Source organism: Caenorhabditis elegans, chromosome III (assembly GCF_000002985.6).
Source record: "Caenorhabditis elegans chromosome III".
NCBI lineage: Eukaryota > Metazoa > Nematoda > Chromadorea > Rhabditida > Rhabditidae > Caenorhabditis > Caenorhabditis elegans.
In genome coordinates, this window is record NC_003281.10 from 6,307,550 (window position 1) to 6,329,101 (window position 21,552).

A 21,552-nucleotide genomic window follows, 5' to 3' on the forward strand; every position below is an offset into this window, starting at 1 on the left:
AAATGTTTTTAGACAGAAGTTTAGTTTTTGAATTATACATTTATTTTTCATAAAAATTTGCAGTATTTGATTGCAAATGCAAGCACTGTCGATTTTATCAAATCCTTTGTGTAGATTCTTTCATAAACCCCATATGCTGGTCCAATCTTGAACTTCCAAAAATTCCAAAAAAAAACTTTCATTCAAAACCTGACGAAAAAAGCGAACACCTGAGAATAAGTTAACCCGTTCGTTTCCATGAGAGAGATATGAAATTTCTGTGTTTCCTCTACTTCCAAATTGGTTTCCTGTGTTGAAGGAACCGAAGGTGATGGAGCCTCACAGCACAGCTTCTTCTTCTACATCTTCTGCTTCTCATCCGAGCACACATGTTTGCTCATAATAATAGGCCGACGCTCTTTCTATCTCTCTTTCTCTCTCTTACTATTCCCTCTAAAGGGGTTATAAAGAGAAGGGTTGTAGAAGACGAAGACGATGGAAAAAGGAAGAAGGAGAAGCAAACGAAAAAGCTTGAAAAGTGGGCGGAACCTGAGAACAGACAGGCGTGGCCTTTCTTTTCTTGGCTTTCACTACTTGTGGCTCTTCCGTATCTATCAGTTGAATCTTCCCCTTTTTTTTCTTTTTTTGAAGACCGCTTTCGTCACCTTCCGAGCATCAAGGAATGAAATAAAATTTAAAAAATTCCCATAAATTTTATATCAAATAAACGTGTTGAACCGTGAAATTGAAAGGTATTGAAAAATGGACTTTTCTGTGCTCGCCTCCCCAAGAGTTTTTTCCCATTGTTGCTCTCCCCCCCTCACACCACAACAGAATCCATCCTCTACTTCCATTAATGAGTTTGTAATTCGAGTAGGTCATGGAAGATGGAGCAGGCACTTTAATAGTGTGAAAAGTTGCGATCCATCTTCTATTATTTTGAAACATTATTTTGTTTGTTTGTTTGGTGTATGAGACTCAATGTGCAAATTTTTTGTTTTAAGTTGTCTAAAAATCAGATGAAATATGAAGAATACGGAAGACACAGTTTTTTAATCAAAAATTAGCAGCATTCAGGCCCAGAGCTCGGTAAAAACAAGTTTTATGTCCGTACCACGCCGAGAATTGAAAACACACTTAATTTTCAGCTTTTAGCTCGCGCCGAGAGCCGAGAGCCGCACAGCACTGGTCAGTACCATTACAGTAATCCAGAAATTATTATTAAGTTTTTTAGTGGTTTAGTATATGTCGTTTGTATTTTTGAACAATGTTATGAAAATTCTTAGCATTCTCTCAAACTTCAAAGTCAGCCTAACAATTTTAATTTTTTAAAAATCAATTACAGGCACTCTCCATCAAAATTAATCAAAGTTTAGTGTCCTGTTATTTCAGAGAGTGGCAAATTATTCTCAAAGAACTGTTATTATATCATGATTATGACGTCACGAGAAAAAAAACGTGTTTCTAGTGTCAAAAATATGAAGGGTCCTTCTAAATGCTCGTGGTATTATGCTTCCCCATTGGAATTTAGAAAAATTTGCATTTTTGAAAAGCTGTTAGTTCATTTGAAGGCGCATTCCGTCTTTTTCATTCAACCTCGTTCTTGGTTTAAGATATCATCATGAGCCTTTCCAAAATGTACGTTTTTTAATTGAAATAAATGTTTTTTAATCATTATAGGCAATGTCGGTTTAATATTTATTTAGTTAAACGGTTTAATATTTATTTAGTTAAACGTTATTTTTAAAATCTTGTTTTAGTAATTAAAAATGTTTACTAAATTTCTTTGAACTTTTTTTTTGAATTCTCAGATCTTCTTCATTTTAACACCTCATTTCCAATTTTGCAGGCAGGGAATGCTCATTGGCTCGAACTGCTGAGATGGGTGAAGAATGGCGGTTGCAAGTGTGCTCCTGGCACTGTTTATGCTCTTCCTATCAATTGTCACTGTCATCGGCAACTTGGCGGTCTTGTTGTCATACTATCTTGACAAAAACATTCGACAGCCGACCAACTATTTCATTTTTTCCCTCGCCATCTCCGATTTGGTTTGTTTTTATTCTTTTTCAATATGATTTTTGGATAAGGGAGGAATGATCTTCTAACCAGAATTCTCAGTCATTCAGTGTCTAAACTGTTATGTGAATCGGAAATTCGAATCAAATTGACCCGAAGATGTGATATTGAGGCTGCTTGGTTTTAGTCATTAAACCTTTTGGAATTGATATTAGGAAGGAAATATTGTGCATTCAAGCATACTTGCATCAAAACTTGATTAAAGCAAATTTTGGGAAACATTAGAGCCCAATGTCAGCAAGAACTAATAAAAAATGGAGTCATGGGTGGAAAAATGTTTCAAATCAATACTAGTTTTAAAATTTCGAAAATTTCAATATGAAAAAAATTTCGTACACAATTTCTTTTTATTGGAGAACAACGGTTCTTGATGAGTCTTCCGGTAGGAAGGAATTGGAACTACCATTATTAAATTGACCGCATAGAACTGTAGACAGTCTGTTTTGGAGACGGACATGAGTTTTATTTTTTCCGAAGGTTTTCCTGAAACTTGCTCAGTCGTTTTCAATTCAGTTTGTGTGACCGAGATTTATCATATTCGCATCCACTTCGTTGTACGACAGCCGCGAAAAAATTATCCCGTCTTCCAAAAAGGATTCGAACTTTCGATTTCTGATATCCGACCCAACCTTCTCTGTAACCATGATATTTTTTCTGAGGACCCTGGCGCCCTCTAAAAAGTTTGACGGTTTTGTATGAAGATGTTGTGCTGGGTGATGTCTCTCGAGACCTCAACAAAGTGGTGAAATGACATGCAGGAGAGCAACAGCATCTAGTCCTTTTTCACTCTTCGAAATGCACACTAACTTTTCCCGGGCATACTTCTACTTTCGTTTAGAAGAGACGCCAAAAACGGCCATAATCTTATGTCAGTAGGGGAAGATGTCGTCGCTGTCGTCGTCAACTTTCGGCTTGTTCTGTGCTCCTCGCCTAACCTAATTTTTCGAACATTTTCCGAACCGATGGAGAAGAAGACGAAGGAGAGAGATGGGTTGAGAAAGAGAGAAAGATGTGCACACTAAATAACTGAAACATCTTTTTTTTTTGGCGAAATAGGTCGACGGGACACAATTAAAGAATGACCTGAATTGGAATTGGAAATAGGAGAGAGAAAATAGAGGAATTTAACTTACAATTCGAATAACTTAAAAATGAACCAGTGGTGGGATTTTTGCTATAATGAAACAAGAAAGTTCGATTCAAAAACTCTTGTGGTGAGCAGATCCTATTTATTTAGTTTCAAGTTATTACCATTTAAATTGTGATATTTTGCAATCTTCTGATGTGTTTGACACTGTTCCATTCATCTTTAAAATGTGGGTCAAAATTGAATTTAAAACGGCCAATCAGAAATTTGAAAAAAAAACCAAATTTTTCTGACGATAGGAGTGACTGTCGCTTATTTTTAAGTAGCCACGAAGCCTTGAAAACTCGGCCACTCTCAACGAATGTTGCTATATTGAAGTTCAAGTTCTCGATTTGCAGTAGAATGAAAAGTTGAACTGTCACCCAAAGGTTGTCAGAAGTATTTGATTTGATTGTTCAATACGTCTGTTCAAACTCGTCATGTTATTCCCCGATCAAAAGATCCAAGTTTTTAGACATAAATCTTCTCCAAACGGAAGCATATGTTGTTGACAAACGATAAAAGGTGTTGGGAAGGAAGGAAGTTCTGGGGTTGGTCTATGGGTTTTTAGGATTACCCCCATATGACCTATTTGTATCCCAAAAACAAAAAAATATTTTGGTATCTGAAAAGGGAGAAGGAGAGACTGCAGAGAAAAAGACTGTCTAGCTTCTCTGTACTCTATTAATTGTTTTGTTTTGTTTTATCATGAACTCTGATAAATCCTAAACTTTTGAATTGTTTCCCGTCGGGAAAACACCTTCTAATACCTCATAATTGATGGAATCTTAGCATGTAAGACGCATACTAAATACGATGAGACTATTTTTTTCGTCTTTTTCTTCCAAAAGCCCAGGGGTTCTCTTTTTCTCTCTTGGCACCCTCCTGAGCCCCATATGATGATTTATGGGTTATGCGAGAAACCGAATGAATTCGGAGAAAACGCCCAAAAGCTCTTCCGATTGCCGCTGATTTCCGGTTCGACAAAGTAGACGAAACGGAAGAGACGAGGAGCTGTAGTAGTTTTGTTGGTTTTCCAAGGTAAATTCGAATGAAAAAAGAAATAAAGAGAGGGGCAAGTGGGAGATGAAGGCAGAAATATTAATTGACTTTGAAACATTACTTTATTGATAAAAAAGTTACTTCATAGCTGCAGAAAAAGAGAAAACTCAGTCACCCCTACAGACTTTTTTATTTTCTTATTTCATGTCAAAAAATGTAGAACCGGCGACACATGCAATGGTCAGTTTGTGAATCTTTCTACCACAGTTCACAAAATAAGAAAAATATAAAAGATCAACTAGAAAGCTGTACTTCAGTGATACAACTTTGTATTTTCTTTGCATTTTACCAAAGATCGGAAAATTGTGTAAAATGCTCTGATTGTGAAACTAAAATTTTATATTGTTTGCTTACATGTTTAAAATTCGTCTAGTTTTCCTTTCCTTGACTACGTTACAAGAACAATTACATAGTTTACTATTAAAAAAATGGTTCGTGATCATGATCTCTTCTAGGCCACAGAGTCGATTATCTGGATTTTTTCTGAAAATGTGGCCATTTTTCCTTATTTTCTTCGTTCTTTTTCACATCGTTTCTTCGTCTATTCGTATCGGTGCGTGCTCATCAGTGCACATCGGGTGATTGTGTGTCTTCTCCAGCGCCATCTATACTAGAACAACATGTTAGTGCCGCGCGACCGAATCCATGAAAACTTATCGTTATGTGAAATCAATTGATGACGTGGCATAATGGAGCGGCTCGAGAGAGCAAAGAAAGAAGATGGATGCACACACATGTCTACACATTGCCTAATGAGATCAGAAGTGGATATAGCCTAAAGGCGGATTGAGATGGATAATGGAAGAGGAGAAAAGACAGTTGTAGCATTTGTACAAGTTGTAGCAGAAGGCCAGCTATTCCTGGCACAAACTTGAACTTTATTATTTATATTAGAAGGGATTTTTTAATAGGAGGTTTGAGGAATTTGCGGAATTCTGACATATATGACTCCTGAACGGAGAAAGTAGGCGATTGACCGGCAATCTTTCCCGAAAGCCGTAGATTTAACGTACAGTAACCCTACAGCAACCTTGCAGTAATTACAAAATTTTCTACACTTTAAAGTAGACTGAATGTCTGTATTGTAGGTACGCAGGCTGACTTCTCTTTGGCACAGATTTTCCCGAGCACGGTATCTCTGTAGTCTTGATATTTTTTTTTCAATTCTCGACCTTCTTTTCCTCTCATTCTGTTGTAAACCGAAAGCAGTTGTGCGAAGTTTTTTCCAATTTTCTCAATGATGTTTTCGTGGTTTTTTCGTGTGAAGAGGGTTGTTCGTTTCTCTGTTTGTAGCCTGCTCTTCAACTCTTCAACGACATCTGAAGCAGAAGATTGGCTATTTCTCTAAATTTGACAACTAGACAGGGCTCCTAACCCCCGTTCAATTCAACATCTCCTCCACAGTCTGGAGCACTTGGCATGGCAGATGAACTGGAAAAATTTCTGAATCCATTTGTGAAGATGTCGACTATATATATGGGTGCACAAATGAAATATGCGCAAGTCACAAGCAAAAGACGATTGCCCAAACGAAGCCTATTTTGGCAAAGGAAGGGGCAACGACGCGGCTCTTTCTTTAACCCGAAGGAATCTGTGAAGGTTTTCCACTGGAAAAACTGGTTGAATTAGTGTACAAGATGTAGAGAAACAGACATATAGAGAGGAAGTTTGTGTTGTACACTACATTTCAAGGAAAATACACACCTTCTTGAATAAGATGGACGGGGGAAGGTTCTGCACGGGAAAATTGTTTGAATGAACAGACATGGATAAATTTAAGAAATTGAGTGTACTTAGGTATCCTTGATCAGCTACACAGTCCGCGACAGGTATTGTTTATTCACCATTGACTGTTAAAAGCGTATCTCGGTGATTTTTGAGATTATCAAAATTTGTTCAGCTATTGAAATATTGAAAATGATAAATCCCATATTTCGCCAACTGAGAATTTTTGACCTAGAAAATCACTGACCAATTTCTACATGAAATGTTTTCTTTAAAAATTTATGTTTCAACAATCGAGGTCTACAAGCTTAAAAGTGGGGTGCATGAGGTCAATTGGAGGAAGCGCACGCGCAAAAAGCTGCCGAAGGGACACGACGTGAATAGATTCAGGGCGAGCTCAAACATCATTCCAGACACCTATTATAATTCTTTTGTGGTCCTTTTCTCCCCGCACGAAGTATGTGAGTGAGCGGCAAAGAGAGTGGAAATAGGAATACGAAGAGAAGTTTTCTGAGTCCGGTTAATCCTTTGATGGAACGGGAATCGGTTGTAGTGGGTAATCGTGAAAATACCTAAATATGAACAACCAAAAAAAACTCAAAGTAAAAAGCAAAGGGAATATCATATTCAGAGAAACTGTGGATTACACAATTAACTAAAAACGATACATTTTTGCAGCTAATTGGTCTGGAAGGTATCCCGGTGTACACAGCATTCTATTTGAACAACAATGAATGGATTTGGGGTGATGTGCTCTGCGATCTATGGCTCTCCATCGACTATATCGTTTGCCTTGCCTCTATCTATACGGTACTTGGTATTACTGTTGATAGGTAAGCTTCATTTTGACTCAAAAAAAATTTAAAACAGACAACTTTCAGGTACTATTCGGTGAAAAAACCGGCGACATACCGAAACTGGAGGACTCCAGGTCGAGTCGTTCTTATTATTATATTTATTTGGCTTGTGAGTTATTTTTGAAACTTTGAAGCAACAACATCGAAAACAAATTTTGCAAAATTTTCAAAATTAGACAGGAAAGTCTCTGGCTATCTCGTACCTTTTATTGCCACTTGTTAACGTTTTTATTGTTATTTTTAAGACACAAAACTGCGAAACTAGGTTGTAGTAAGATTTGTAGAAAAACTGAAACTTGTGAAATATGCTCGAAACATTTCTGATTTCAGGTCCCAAGCATATTGTTTTCGGTGTCCATCTTTGGGTATGGCACATTCACGGGTACGGGACGAATACTGAAAGAAACCGAATGTTATGTGCAATTTATGACAAATCCATATTTGAATATGGGAATGTACATCTCATACTATTGGACGACACTTTTTGTCATGTTATATCTCTATTGGGGTATTTATCGAGCAGCGAAGAAGCTCGCATTGAAGAGTGATCAGGTGAGCGACTTTCTATGTCGACGCAATCAATGTGACCGGCTTTTTTTTGTCTGTATGGAAGAGGTTAATATTGATCACGGCCACCTAAAAATGCGCAATTAGTCAGACAATACCTTCTCAATATGAATTCCGATAATTGCACCAAATCTACATTAATTTTTTAAATGGTACCGCACTTTAAAGTGCGGTGGCTTTTCGGTTTTCCTGAAAGTTATCAATTGCCAGAGTTTTATTTTCAATCACTCAGCTTTTATTGAGATGGAAAAATCATGAGCCAACTAATTTTGCGAGTAAAATATAAAACATTGAGTCTCGGCAAGTTGTATCGCATTTCTCGCAAATTTCATGATACTTGTGAAAATATAAATTAATTTCAGAAAACCAAGCGACTTGCTCTTCTCACCGAAATGAGAAGACCCGAAGTGAGCGTTCGAACTAGCGATGCAGGCAACAGTAGCTCAGATTCACCAAATGATACATCTAATAGCAGCAAGTGAGTTTGTTTTTCAAATCCATCATTTTTCTCATCATTTTTGCCGATTTATTATTATTTTTTCAAGTTTAGTTGTTTTCCTGTTTCCAAAGATTGCCTGAAAATCAATAGTTTTCGTGATTCTTTAACGTTATTTTCCTGAAAATCGGAGAACCCATAAATAATCAGTGAAGCCTCATGTTTTTTCTCACGTTTTCTAAAAAAAAAACAACCTATAAGCAATCCATTTCAATCAGTTTTTCTTTTTCCTCCTCCTCCTCATTTTCCCCTCCGCCCTATGTCCCCTATGACCGGACAAAAAGACAAGTGGCGAAATGTGAAGAAATGCGCATAAATCTCAACATACATATGTATTTTTCCAAAAGGAACAATTTCCCCCGGGAAACAAAAAGACAAAGATGTTGAACACTCAACCTCCTCCCTTTTCCACTTTTTCGACCACTTTCCCTGATTATCAGCCGAGTAACAGAGGGGTGTCTAAGGATTTGAAGATGTTGAGTCACTGCAGAATCAACTCTTGAGATTTCTTGCGAGAATTGGAAATTTATAGTCGAGTGCCCATGTTTTGTCGTATTTTGGGTGTAGTGGAAGAAAAATGGAAAAAACAATGGATGAAATGTGGTAGTGAATTAGAAAGATTGAACAATTCGAAAGGAGTTTTGGAAGACAGAAATCTTACAGGGGAGCTGCCCAGATTTTTTTACAACTAACCTTTCCCCCTAAACCCCGTAAAGTTCTACCATTTTTGGCTAAATTTGCGATATAATTGTACAAATAAGATTCCCTTTTTTCTGGACTTTTTGAACCAAAAAATTGGAAATATTGGTGGCCTAAAAATTATAGTTATCGATTCATTTTCAATGCAAGAACTGTAGGCAAACCGTCTATCTAGGCACAAATTGCCTACATATAGGTCTACAAGGTAGAAGTAAATCACCTACATCTTCTTTTTTCTGACTTTCCAATGTTAATAACTGTATGTACACAAAAAGTCATTTTGCAGTCGTAGGCTCTATTTCGTTGATAATGACTCATTCACATAGATTTCTTGTATTGCAAAATATAAAAAAAGTTAAATTTAAAAACGTGCAATTTCTCTTCCATCCGAAGAAAAAATTGGATCCAATAATCTTCTGAACTTTACACTTTTACCCCCATCAGGAACTTCCAGACTATTTGAAATTCGTCAATTTTCCCGTCGACACCTCTTTCCCCACCGAGACTAAAAATAACGTTAATATGCAAATTCGTTCGAGCAATTTTTCAAATTTCTCGACCTTTTCTTGGGGAAGCTTCTGGTGTTTCTGATGCTTCTGGTAGCGCTGTGCATTGCTCAATTCAATTGAATTTTTCTTCTACGAGAAGCAGAAGGAGCACGAGTAGAAAATGCTGTATAGAGGGTAAAAGGAAGAGAAAAACGATGAAATGTGAGATTTTGAAAGTTTTGAAGTGGTTTTTCTTGAGAGGAGGTCCCCTTCTTTCCCTCTTCTGATTGCTCTCTATCAACACATTCTATTGTTGCGGTTTTAAATAAAAGGGACCGATAATGAAGTTGATGAGAAAACAGAAAATGTACTTTTTACTAGTTGTTCATCAATTTAAGGACAAAAACTTCTTAATGTGGGTTTTTGAAACTGGGGGACAAGACGGATGAAATGCGTTTTTTTTTTTGAAAAAAACGTCATGATGTCGTCTGTGTTTTCGATGTTGTCTGTAAAATGAAAAAAGAAACAAACTGCATTTTCGAAAATGTGTAAGCCTAGTCCGTCTCTGCATGTCGTTTTACGAAACAATTATCACTAAAACTTGGATACCACGTAGTAGCAGACTAAAGATTCAGAAAACTTATATAGGTCTGAAATACGGGAAATAAATAATTAATTAAGAACTAGTGCATCACTTTTTCAAATATGACATTCCAACAATATCACCCAAAACGGCAGGGACAGGGAAGAGGTGTGTTGGGGGCGCCCCTGAGACGCCTCGGTCGGGTCAGAATGTCTCACCACAATAATTGAATTTATCATATGAATATTTGAAAGTGTCTCCGCAAATCCGTGACGCTATGTCTAATTTCCCGTAAACGTTAGTCCTAAATCACATTACCTCTATTTCTCTCTTTCTTTCTTATTTCTCTATTCTTCTATCTCTTTTTGTGCTTCTCACTCATCTACCCAACTGACTTGATCCGTATGTGGATGACGTGTGTGCCCTTCGGGTGAGTACGTACGTACATAACAAATCACATCAACAAAGTACCTAAACAGAGAGAAAGGGACCCCCATGTTGCAGATGTTTCCGTACTGCTCCACCAACTACAACTGTACAGACGACACAAACAAATGTGGGGACACCACCGCCCGTGTTCAGGAATCATATGACACTTCATAATAATAATATGGATTTTACGAAAGATAATGAGATTGTGAGACCTCCAACGCCGCCAGATGACAACACTTACAGGTGGGTTCAAGAAGTGAAGACTTGTTCTGAAAGTGATTAAAAAATTACAAAAAAAACAGTGTAGAGTTTTCAATGTAAAGTTTCAAGAACAATCTCAGAATACTTTTGATGACTTCAGATAAACTTTTTTGTTTAAAGCCATTTTCCAAATTAAAAAAAAATCTCACGAAAACAGTTGAATTGAACGCTTAAGCGACAAGTTTTATCAAAACTGTAATAGACCAAAAGCTGTAAACAGAAATAATAAAATATTTTCAGTAATCCAAATTTCTCAATGATATCGGAACAACTGACAAATGGATTCTCACGACAGGAACCATCATCAGTAATCGAACGAGAGAGTACTGCACCATGCGTGTCTCCTGAACCATCTCATGCGTCTCTTGAGAACGAATTCAACGAAAATCATCATGCGCATTTTAAGTGAGTTTCGTCTCATTTTTTTTGGAAATTTCTCCAGTCTTTTTGACAGCAAAGAAACAAAAATTAAAATTCAATTTCCAGACCTGAACTCTCATTGCCCTTTATTGATGCGGATAGTGTATCATCAATGGTTGGACATGATGATTTAAGAAGAGCAATGTCAATTCGAATATCAAGATCAGTTTCAATGCAAGGGACTGCTAGAGCAACACCTGTTATTGAAATTGTTGAAAATTTGGAAGAAGCTTTGAAAATTTGTGAAAATTTGGAAGAATTGAGGGAAGATGAGAATAAAAATGAAGAAGAGAAACAGAAAAATGGACTGGAAAATGGCGGAATGAATCATGTTATCATTGCCAATGATGAGCAGCAGGTATGGAATTTTATAGATAATACTTTGAGTTCAAACAAATCAAAATTCAGTTGCAAATAGGAGGCTTTTCAAAGATATCATTTTTATATAGAAAAAACACATTTCAATACTGCGAACACGTACAATTTCCAATGTTAAAAAACCTTTGTTAAAAATACTTTGAAAATTTGTTAGTACAAAAAAATTCTCCCATTTTTGAACCTCTACAAAAAATTATTTTATGTGTTTTTAAAAAATGTGACTAAAAAAAGTGAATTTGTGAAAAAAGTGAAAAAAAGTGAACAATGGAAAAATTTTTTTTCAAAGTTAAAAAAATGCTAGAAGTGTATGTCGTTAATTTGAATTTCACCGAATTTCAGCCGTCAACATCAAAAGAATCGGAGCAAAAAGAAGAAATGACACCTGAAAATCATGATCCAAATGAAGTAAAGGTAATTTGTCAAAAAGCTGAAAATTTTTGGATTTTAAGAAAATTAAATGCGAAAACAATTCGTTGGCCCTTTAGATATTAACATTTCCATATGGTTTTTGTAGAATATTATTTTGAAAGTTCATATATTTTTGGAAATCGTAAATTTTCAATTACCGTACAACCCTGATAAACATTTTTTTTGACGGCAATCAGCCACAATCTATGTCATTTTATTTTCAGGTCCCATTAATCGCAGTTTCGAGAGTGGAAAGTGTAAAAAGTACAGCTGGTGGAAAAGTTCGTCGATTGATAACCCAAATGCGAAGTCACAGTATTCGAAGCAAACGGAAAGCGAATAAAAATAAAGTGAGCACTTGTTCTCCAAAGAGCACAACATCCCTTCTCCTCCCACCTTCTACGTCATCAACCACCCGTGAACGGACACGCCATCCGGTCACAATTACACTACAATTTCAGAGTGTCTTATCGGCTCTTAATTTTTTTCAACGAAAAAAGGTAACACGGGTGTGCTTCTTAAAACGCCCTGTTTCGCTTAGCTTTCTTTTTCAAATTCTACCCACTTCTACCCACTTTTTTGGAAGAAGTTTTTTGAAAGTTATTTCTCCCGCTCGTCTTTTTATTTCTGATATTAGAGATTTTTTGCTTTTTGCATGACCAGAAAAAGAAAAAATTAATTAACTTCAAATTTAAATAGTGTAGCATCACTCTGATTCCATGCCACATCAGTAGGTCGGCTTTTGCTACGTCGCCGCAAAATGAGAAAACTTGACAAAATTTCAGTAAAGAAATTTTCTAAAAGTCCAGAATTAAATCTCTGACCGAGTTTTTAATTTTCAGGCCACGTTGTAAATTCGTAATCAAAAACCTCCGTTCAATTAGCCTAACACTTCTTTAAGCAAATTTCATGAGCGAGAATTTTCAACAAATTACTAACAATTTCCAAGAAGCTTTTCCATAAGTTCAAGCTGATAAAGTACAGTAGTTTTTTTTTGCATTTTTTGTTTCTTTGAAATTATTTCAATTAATAGTGAGTGTTTTCTTTTCTAGTCGACCGTCTTGTCCGAGTGGCTCTGTCCTCATGTCGCCGTTCCCGTTTCGTTGAAATTCAATGGAGCAGTTTTACAGGGATTTTTCTTTTTTGATTATTTTAAAGCTTCTTATTGTCCCTTTAGGTATCCCATACTCTTCTAAAAAATTTAAATTCCAGGAATACAAATCTCGATCTGAGAACCGCGCTCGAAAAGCTCTACGTACAATCACTTTCATCTTGGGATCTTTTATCATACTCTGGACTCCCTTCTACGTTTTGGCTACAATTTATGGATTCTGTGAGACTTGTAAAGCTTCACCATCATTCAACACACTTTACACAATATCGTATTACTTGTGTTATATGAATTCACCGCTAAATCCATTCTGCTATGCTATGGCTAATCAACAGTTCAAGAAAACGCTCACTAGGATTTTCAAAGGAGATTTTCGAAGAGTTTGATCGCATTTTTCAATTAGTTCACCGCTCAACTTCTTGTGTTAAATATGTCAATCTTTCTTTTAAATGTATTATTTTTAATTCCCCAAAATTAATTCTAATTCTTTCTCCAAAAAGTTGCAATTATTTAATTTACTGCTGTGAAGGTGATCTCTGAGCAAAAAAACCACAAATTTACTTTCCGATCACCTTTCCATGGATATTTACTCTGTGATAATCTTGTGTGTTCGCCTATCTATCGAATTTATTCGAATAAATTTTCTAGGATGTGTAGTATTTTTTGACTGATCAGTACTGGAAGAAATCTTGCCTCACGAATGCTAGATCTGTGTGGCTAATAAATTGGCTAATCGAGCAAATTTTTTGGATTTTCATAGTGTGGGGTAATGATGATTTGGGAATAGTCATACTTTATTAAGCTGATAAATCTATTTTCAAACTAGCACACCCCGACACCAAAGCAATTGACTATAGTCGATTTCTATGTACCCGAAATATCAGTTACAAGCAGAAAAACTTGAAAAAATGTAATGCATAACGAATGTAATATTTTGAAAAATGCATTTATATAAAACATACGATACAGGTTTTATTCACCAGCAAAAATCATGCTACATGTCATGCAAAATACATTATTTCGCAGAATTTCTAGTTATTTAAAAATCAAATTGTTAGATCACTGTTGAGAAATGAGTTGACCGAGGTGAAGGATGAGGAGGATGTGTCAAATTCGCTATGGTATTGGTGCTCAAAGTATTCCAGATCCAGTCCTGGTTTCTGCAATATTATGAAAATTTGACGACTTTAAAAAAGAAACTACAAACCAATAGAGGAACGTATGGTGGTGGGATTGCCGAGTTGAGGACTGCATCAAAATCAGTATCCATGAAGAATGGATGCTTTTTGACATCTTCTGTGGAGTGATATCCAAGACGAGCTTCTGGATGATTAGCCATCAACTGAAAGATTACATTTAAATTAGTTATAATACAAGGTATTAATTACCCCAATGAGCAAATCGTTGAAAATGTGCCATTCACGAACACGCGAGTTCTTCTCCATTTCGACTTCTCGTGTTCCATAGAATGGTTGCTCACGTGTCTAAAAGTTGGTAGTTTAAACTATTCTAGATCATAATTTAAGTATCTACGGAAACAAACATGAAGTATAACACTAAAATCTCTTTAACTTACTCTCAACTGATACAACGAGACTCCAACTGCCCACCAATCCATTGAAATTCCATACGGCTCTCGTCTGAATATCTCTGCAGCCAAGTGAGTCGTTGTTCCAACAATATCACACATCTTATCTTCTCTTGATGATAGTCTCTTGCACAATCCAAAGTCGATAATCTTCAGAACACCTTCTCTTGTCAACATCATATTCTCTGTCTTCAAATCTCTATGGCAATACAGTTTTTCGTGCAAGTATTCGACTGCCAGAACAATTGAAGCAGCGAAGAACGTGACTTGTTTTTTTGTGAATCCGTGAGCAGTTCTTGACAAGTGAGTATGAAGATCCCCGGCTTCACAGAACTCGAGAACGAGATAAAGTGCATCTTTTTCGATGAAACTGGCAATCAACGAGCAAATGAACGGATGATGAAGAACCTTCAGGATATGAAGTTCTGGTGTATCAAATGATCGTGTTCTCGGATCTTTTTCGATGATCTTAATTGCACAATACATATTGTCATGGATCCTTTGTCCAAGTTTCACAGTTCCGAATGCTCCAACGCCAATCTCCGAAATCAGTCTGTAACTATCCAATGAGTCGATTCTTCTTGTACGAGACTTCATAGATGGGGTTAGAGGCACGAATTGATTCAGTGAAATCGCTGTTCTTGGGCTATAAAATGTTTTGGAACCTCTTGCAAGAACACTTCCACTCTTTCGCATGCTGACTGCTAACTTGGAGACTCCATCCGTACAAGTATCTCCCAGTTTCTTCTCCATTGACTGTTCAGGATCAGAATAGGTTGTCTGAAAATAGTTGTTCAAATGTGCGATAAACAAGAGATATACTCGCATATTATTCATATTTTTTCTAATAGTAAGACTTTAAAAATTAGTTTACTGTTCGGTGTCTTTAAGTATTACAACGAAGTCCACAGTGTGTCTACAACGAAGCCCACAGTAAGCCTACAGTACTCCTACCGGCCCGCGCAGAGGCTTCAAGGAAATACGCTAACAAAAGATATGTGAACCTCTATCGATGTAGGCTGCTCATTTTTCAGGACTTTTATGATCAATTAGATCGAACTACATACGGAAACAGTGATATATTATTATAACTTTGAATGATTGCAACCAACATCTCAATTACCTGAAAGTGAAGTGTCCCTTCTGGTATCAAATTCACAACTCTATGTGCAAACGTGGCAAATGGAAACTTTGCATCATGTTCATCAAGAAGTGATTCCAATTGCATTGATCCAATAGCACATAATGAACGACTATCAGTGTGATAGATTTCAAAATCGAGTTGCCTTGACTTAAACAATTGAATTGTCTCTTCATCACCTCCAACCATCGTCTTTTTCTCATTCCAAACCATTGTTGCGACTTCTTTTCCACCAACATGAATGACTATAATATAGTCGTTGACTGCTGATGATCGATTTGGATAACGTCGGAATCCGTGCCGCCCAAACATTGACTTCTTCTTTTTAATTAACTGAGCAAAATGCTCAGAAGCGTATCGTCCGGAGCGATGCTTTGTATTGTTTGGCAGATCAGCTAGTCCAGTTACACGGATCTTTAAGAAACCAGAAACTGCTACAGGAAAGTTGTTAGTCTTTGACGGGCCACCTCTGGATCTGCGTACACTGATTGGAGTAAGGCTCGATCTAAAATTATTCATATAACAAATACCACTTTCAGTGTGAACTTACTCTTTCTGACTGCAGCAATTACTTAGCAAATCTAGCTTCTCATTGAGCACCAAAATCGTTTGCTCCGTCTCTCTGAGCACTTTCTCGTTTGGCGACTCATCTTTTCTCAAGCTTTCTCTAACTTTCCGAGCTCCATGACAAAGAAGTTGGGTGTTGAGGATTTGTTGATTGATTGAGCATGGTGAGTTGTGGGTTTCTGAGTTGTTTTGCATATGAAACAATCTCATTTTCATTGCGGTGATTTTTGACAATGAGATCTGAAAAAGAGTATGCTTGGAAGGATAAATACTGACTGAAAGTTCAACTAGATAAGGAAATCAGCAAAGATAGCATCTATGAATTTTGATCACAACAAAGGTTTTTTTCTCAGAAATAATTCCAATTTTCCGGAACTTTCCAGAATATTTTTTCAAGCTTTAATACGGAATTTGGCATTTTCAAACTCACCTCGATTTGCTGTTTCATCGAAATCAAATCATATGGCTCTTTCCGATCGATTGACATCTTGCATCTATCGACAATCTGCTTTTCTCGGCAGATTTCGCCCTGAAAACGTGTTGTCTTTATACATTTTCCAATCCGGAAAACCGATTTATTTTCCAAAAACTAACCATAAGCTTGTCCATCGTTGGTAAAAGTAGAAACTGACGATTTACCAACGAAAATGGACTTCCTGGGGGTGTAGATGACGTGGCTACGTGTACTGTCCCAAGTAAACGTTTTGAAAGTTTTCGCATTTTTATCTGAACATGAATTTGATTTTATCTTTTGTGGTAGGAGTGGTTCAATTCATAAATAATAATGTTTTGTGAAAGCAAAAAAAAGGGGTTATCACAAATCAGTAAAAGGCTGGGAAAATTCAACTTGATGATCTATTCGAAAAAGCGTCTTGTTTAGAAATAAAAAAAGAAAATCTAATACGATTCAAAGCGCAATTTTATCGCTTCAGATTCCTCCTCGTTTCATTTTAATAAATTGAAAAACTTCAATAGAAAGTTCAGGATGATCGAGATCTGTCACTAAAAAAATATGTTTTACCTTTCAGACTCGAAAATTTTAAAACCATGTAAGTTTCTTATAATAGTAATTGTTAAAAATATATATTTGTAAAAATGAAAGTAAATTTCCACGAAAAGAGAGAAAATGCATTTGACCAGGGACGAATGCGCGAAGAGGTCTGTGAACCGGCAGTGCATGTATGTTAGATATCGACTGCCTCACAGCCGTAAAACCGGCTAACGTAGAGATGGCTATGTGCACTGTGGAGGTATCTAGTATGGTTTTGTGCATTGTTCGAAGTAATTTCTGAAAACACTCGGCAAAAAGGAAAGTACGTCGTCTAACAAGAAAGATCGTCAACGAGAACTACCCGAGGACAAGGTGTTTAGTGTCGGGTTATTGCTGCTTACTCTAAACACCGAAAAGTTACTAGAGTTTTCTAAATGTTTCTCAAAAAAAAAAAAATTGATGAATTCGCGTACAGGTGTCGTTCGAAAGTCCACTGGTACCATCGGACGGTTCCCTAGTTAGAACCTTTTTCATAAAATTTGGTAGCTAGCTATAGCTGCTCTTTTCTGGTATATTGAAGGTAACCTGCGTGCGAAAATTTACATAGAAAATGGTAGGACATCACGATATTTTAAACTATCCCACACCAGCCCTATTGAACAATTATTTATTCTTCCCATTCTCATAATCTAGAAGTCAAACGAATTTATCATCAAATGGGAAAATAAATGTGACGTCGCAAAGTCAGTCCGACATGAAAGGAAGGAGGTGTCAATGAGCCGAGATTTATGGTTAGGCAAGGGGTTTCCAAGGACCGGCTGCTGCTGTTGTGGAGACCAATCTAAACACTTGTGGTGCAATATGACTCCAACAGAAATCTGTCGGCTCCTTGTTTTGTTTGTTATTTTAACGCTGATTTATCTTAATATGACCGTGTTGGATTTTGATTTTTTTTCAGAGAATTTCTAACTGCGCAAATTTGGAAACACAAAGCAAAATGGGAATCTAAATCTAGATTGTTTAACATTCGAAAAATCCCAGTTGATAAACTGTTCTTTAATAAATATGGTTCGAACGGTTCTTGATGATACTTTCTCACTTCTGAAAACTTCAAAACAATTACATGCTGTCAAGATAATCATAACAAAAACTTCTAACTTTTCACCTCCACAAAAATCCCCGAATAATTAAATATATTTATTTCATTTATCTACATATCATCTGAAATGTTCGAGAAATGTAAGTAAAAGTGAAGTAAAAGCAGAATCCGATAAAATATTCATGAGTTATTCACGGTTTTTCTCTTCCTTTTCTTGCTCAATTCCCCATTCCAAATAATTCATTTTCCTGCCGCCTTCACCCGCATTTTCTACCTTTTATCGGCTCTAATTAGCACAACGAAAAGGAGAAAAAGAAGACGTGTGTGCATTGAGGTGCTATAATTGTTGCCACCAAGATTTCCGCTTTTTATTGACGGCTTATGACACAAAAGTGTTCCGACATTCTTTGCAGTGCAACATGTTTGGGCTTAACCTCTTCGGATTAGGAAAACCCTTCTGAATTTATTGTTTTGGAGTTGCAGACTATTAACTTTTGGATTACTTCTTTCTTTTTTTCACTTTTTGTGAAGTTAAACCCATTTTTTCTAGAATAGCTTTTCATATTTTAGAGAATCATATATCGCATTTTCAAAAAATTATGAAAATATTTAAAGCATTCCGATGTCTCTTGAAGCGTCATTCAAAGCGGAAGGAATATCAAAAATAAAAAACCTATGTGAGCATTTTGATAGTTAGTTTTTCTGTACGGGACAGGCTACTGAAAAAAACCCCTGTTACAAAAGTTTCTACTCACTCACTTAATTTATGTTGCTGTATATTTTGCAGAAAAATTAGGTCATTTCCATTTAATTTCCCATACCTTCTGTTCAACCATTTATCACTTGCTCTTTGTGTCGCCCTCCCATCTTCGAAAATTCAACCATATGGACTCGGTTCCCGTACTTTTCCCATAAATCTAATCCAACTCAACATGTGCATAACAACAAAGCCCCCAAAAAAATCTGAAAAAACGTCACAATGTTTATACGAATATGAGATCTTAATTTCCTGTTTTTTGTGTTCAACCCGTGTCTATTTCTTTTTATTATAAAAACTAATGATATCGTCGGACCGGCGAGAAGTGGGAAACCAAATAACTCGTCTTTCATGAAAATAAAAGAGTTGGGTTGACTTGGCGGGAAGGCGAGTTTTTGCAAATGAAGTAACCAATTATTCAAATTTGAGTTGTTGTTGTTGTTGTTTGCTCTTCTCCGACTTCTTCGTAGACTCTCCGATAGTAGCCGCAATTTTTGTGTCGATGACTATTTTCTGCTCAATTTAGGTTTAAGGAAGCTTTTCAAAAGAGAAAATTTTAGAGAAAAATGAAATAAAATAAAATTAGATCAAAATCCAATTCGAAAATTTTTAATTTTAGTTATGGTGTCATTTAAGTGACGGACATCTAATTATTTTCACTACCACACGAAACATGTCATACCGATAAAAATAATATTAAAAATTCACAATTTCAGGCAATGAATAATTAAATTTTTAAACTTTTTGAATATCTCCCGAACATTTTAGCCTGAAACTTTTCAGTAACTTCATTTATTGTGTGATTTTCAAAAACTTGTTGGAAAAGTTGAACCCGACTTGTAATATTTTCAGTCTATCTGAATTATCAATTGAAATATCAAAAAATCATGTTTTCTACTTCATCGGTGACTTTCAAACAAACAAAAACCCATATAGAAACCCTTATGATGACCCCAACATCCTGTATCGAACTAATATAATATATCAGTTGGTTCCTGCTACCGGACACATTACCTCAAAAATATTTGCTTGGAAGCGCGGAAGCGTGTCGAATCTCGGAAGCCGTCGAGTAAACATCCCCGTTCATTCCTGAGCATGTTCCCTTTCATAAGTTCCCCTGCTCCTATCCACCCATCCTCGTCGTTTAATAACCTCTCAACTTTTGACGCTTAATGAGCCTTCCCACGAGATTTGTCCCTCTCTGTCAACGGGAACGTTCCTTCTTCAACCCTCATTATCCATCTCATGTTTCTTCGCGCATTCGATGACACATACCAGTCACCATCCTCCCCTCTAGATTAATTTTCGATGTCAAAATGACTTTTGATAACTGATGAGCATTGCACTTCAACTGTCCACCCAATTATCCAGACTTCATCTGCCTCTCTATGAAATTACGGGTTGAGGAATATGAACACAGAGTTTAAATGTAGATTTTCCTTCAGATACATTCTTTTTATTTGAAATTTTTTTGGTTTTGCAAAATATATGAAAAAATTTCTCGAAATGTTTTTTTCTATTATAGAATTGCCATATATGGTGCATCAAATCGGTTCTCAGTGCAAATTACAGATTCATATCATCACATTTTCACTACTCGCGGAGTTGTCGAATTGCCAAACCTGGTACCATTTGTAGCGGTTTCCCTGTCATAACCAATTCAGCTGTCTCACTGAACAACGGGGTGTGCTCACAGAGCAAGTACGCTTCAAGTTCCAACCCCCGAATTAAAATTCCCCTATTTTATCACCTGACACCTCGAATTTGGCCCTTCAAGAAGTAGAACTTCATATTTTCTTCTCGATGAACATTCAAATAGCTTGCAAAGAAAACCACCGAAATTCCGGATTCTCTAGAATTGATTCAACAAAAAGCTCCCAATAATTTGTTGTGTAGAAAAATGTGAATTGTTGCTTGTTGCTTCACTCATGTCCAATCTCTTGTGCCATTAGCCTCAAGTGGTATGTGACCTCCTAGATGGGAAGAGGGAGTAGTAGATTCAAATCAAATTTGCCCATTTCAAAAGTTAGGACATTCGTCTTCCTACTCTCACTTTTGGAATCAATCCGAGTTCTCATCCATCACTTCCATGAGCTTCTCCAAACGATTTGGTTTATTTGGAACTTTTTCGAATAAAACTCTTTCAACTTTCTTTATCTAAAAAAAACATTGGGATATTTTGCCAAAAACAAATTCCCGCAGCAGGAAATTTCGTCTGCAGGCTTGCCTACCTAAAGTCATATGTAGATATGGCAAAAATATATTTATATATTTATACCTGTGAATTGTTACTAACTCATTTGTAATTGTGTATAACAACCTCAAAAATTAACTGAAAGTTTTATGGAGCCTATTTTCTCTAATTGTAGTTTATTGCTCTGCAACTATCCTAGAGCTCTTGTACCATCTGCATTAATATCAACTATATACCGTATGCGAAGAGCAGTGCTCTATTTCTCTCTTTCCCCATCCACTCGCATTACCATTATAATCGGGAAATGAGTGGTCAATTGATGGTAAGTAACACATGTTTCACACCAAGTGACATAGTTGTTTTGTACTTCTCCTCCTCCCACTTCCTATACATGCCAATTATCTGACCTTCTTCTTCTTCTTCAGTATCTTCCAGTAGATTTTTGTTTCCCACTTCTTCCTGCCATCATCATCATCTAATTCGCACATACATATCTTTTCCTCTTCCATGCCAAAACACTTGAAAACGTTTCGTTTCGCGGTAACGC

General features: G+C 36.4%; 2 protein-coding genes and 2 non-coding genes across 8 annotated transcripts; 2 read left to right on the forward strand and 2 right to left on the reverse strand.

Annotated features, from left to right (window-relative positions):
- Window positions 1-1,816: 1,816 nt before the first annotated feature.
- Window positions 1,817-13,324, forward strand: gar-2 (the record flags this gene model as incomplete). Of its 5 annotated transcripts, NM_001027422.5 has the most annotated exons (12): window positions 1,829-2,027; window positions 6,647-6,801; window positions 6,850-6,934; window positions 7,156-7,377; window positions 7,755-7,870; window positions 10,163-10,333; window positions 10,592-10,756; window positions 10,838-11,129; window positions 11,489-11,560; window positions 11,782-11,907; window positions 12,019-12,057; window positions 12,770-13,307. In NM_001027422.5, the coding sequence occupies 12 exons, from the start codon at window positions 1,872-1,874 to the stop codon at window positions 13,052-13,054; spliced, it is 1,884 nt and encodes a 627-aa protein (NP_001022593.1). The 5 variants fall into 5 exon arrangements, with proteins under 5 accessions (NP_001022594.1, NP_001368076.1, NP_001022593.1 ...); NM_001027423.7 differs by lacking the exon at window positions 12,019-12,057 and having other exon boundaries at window positions 1,817-2,027; window positions 12,770-13,324; NM_001379757.3 differs by having other exon boundaries at window positions 1,827-2,027; window positions 11,782-12,057; window positions 12,770-13,321.
- F47D12.10 lies at window positions 6,339-6,485 on the reverse strand. The gene has a single exon (NR_052366.1). It is a non-coding gene; the product is annotated as an Unclassified non-coding RNA F47D12.10 (non-coding RNA).
- Window positions 13,325-13,626: 302 nt separating the features above from the next.
- C56G2.5 (Protein kinase domain-containing protein) lies at window positions 13,627-16,690 on the reverse strand. The gene is made up of 8 exons (NM_065983.3): window positions 16,559-16,690; window positions 16,395-16,493; window positions 15,948-16,204; window positions 15,380-15,902; window positions 14,245-15,036; window positions 14,057-14,152; window positions 13,876-14,010; window positions 13,627-13,828 (listed from the first exon to the last, which is right to left on the reverse strand). Exons 1-8 carry the CDS (start codon window positions 16,682-16,684, stop codon window positions 13,715-13,717), a joined length of 2,142 nt encoding a protein of 713 aa, NP_498384.2. The 5' UTR covers window positions 16,685-16,690; the 3' UTR covers window positions 13,627-13,714.
- Window positions 16,691-19,208: 2,518 nt separating this feature from the next.
- On the forward strand, window positions 19,209-19,277 carry C56G2.17. Its single transcript, NR_052367.1, has one exon. It is a non-coding gene; the product is annotated as an Unclassified non-coding RNA C56G2.17 (non-coding RNA).
- Window positions 19,278-21,552: the final 2,275 nt, after the last annotated feature.

Coding starts and splice junctions, on each gene's coding strand:
- C56G2.5 (NM_065983.3), bottom strand. CDS start 16,684: ATGCGAAAACTTTCAAAACGTTTACTTGGGACAGTACACGTAGCCACG. Junction 15,903..15,947: donor AATTGCTGCAGTCAGAAAGA/GTAAGTTCACAC, acceptor GAATAATTTTAG/ATCGAGCCTTACTCCAATCA. Junction 14,011..14,056: donor TCAACGATTTGCTCATTGGG/GTAATTAATACC, acceptor GTAATCTTTCAG/TTGATGGCTAATCATCCAGA.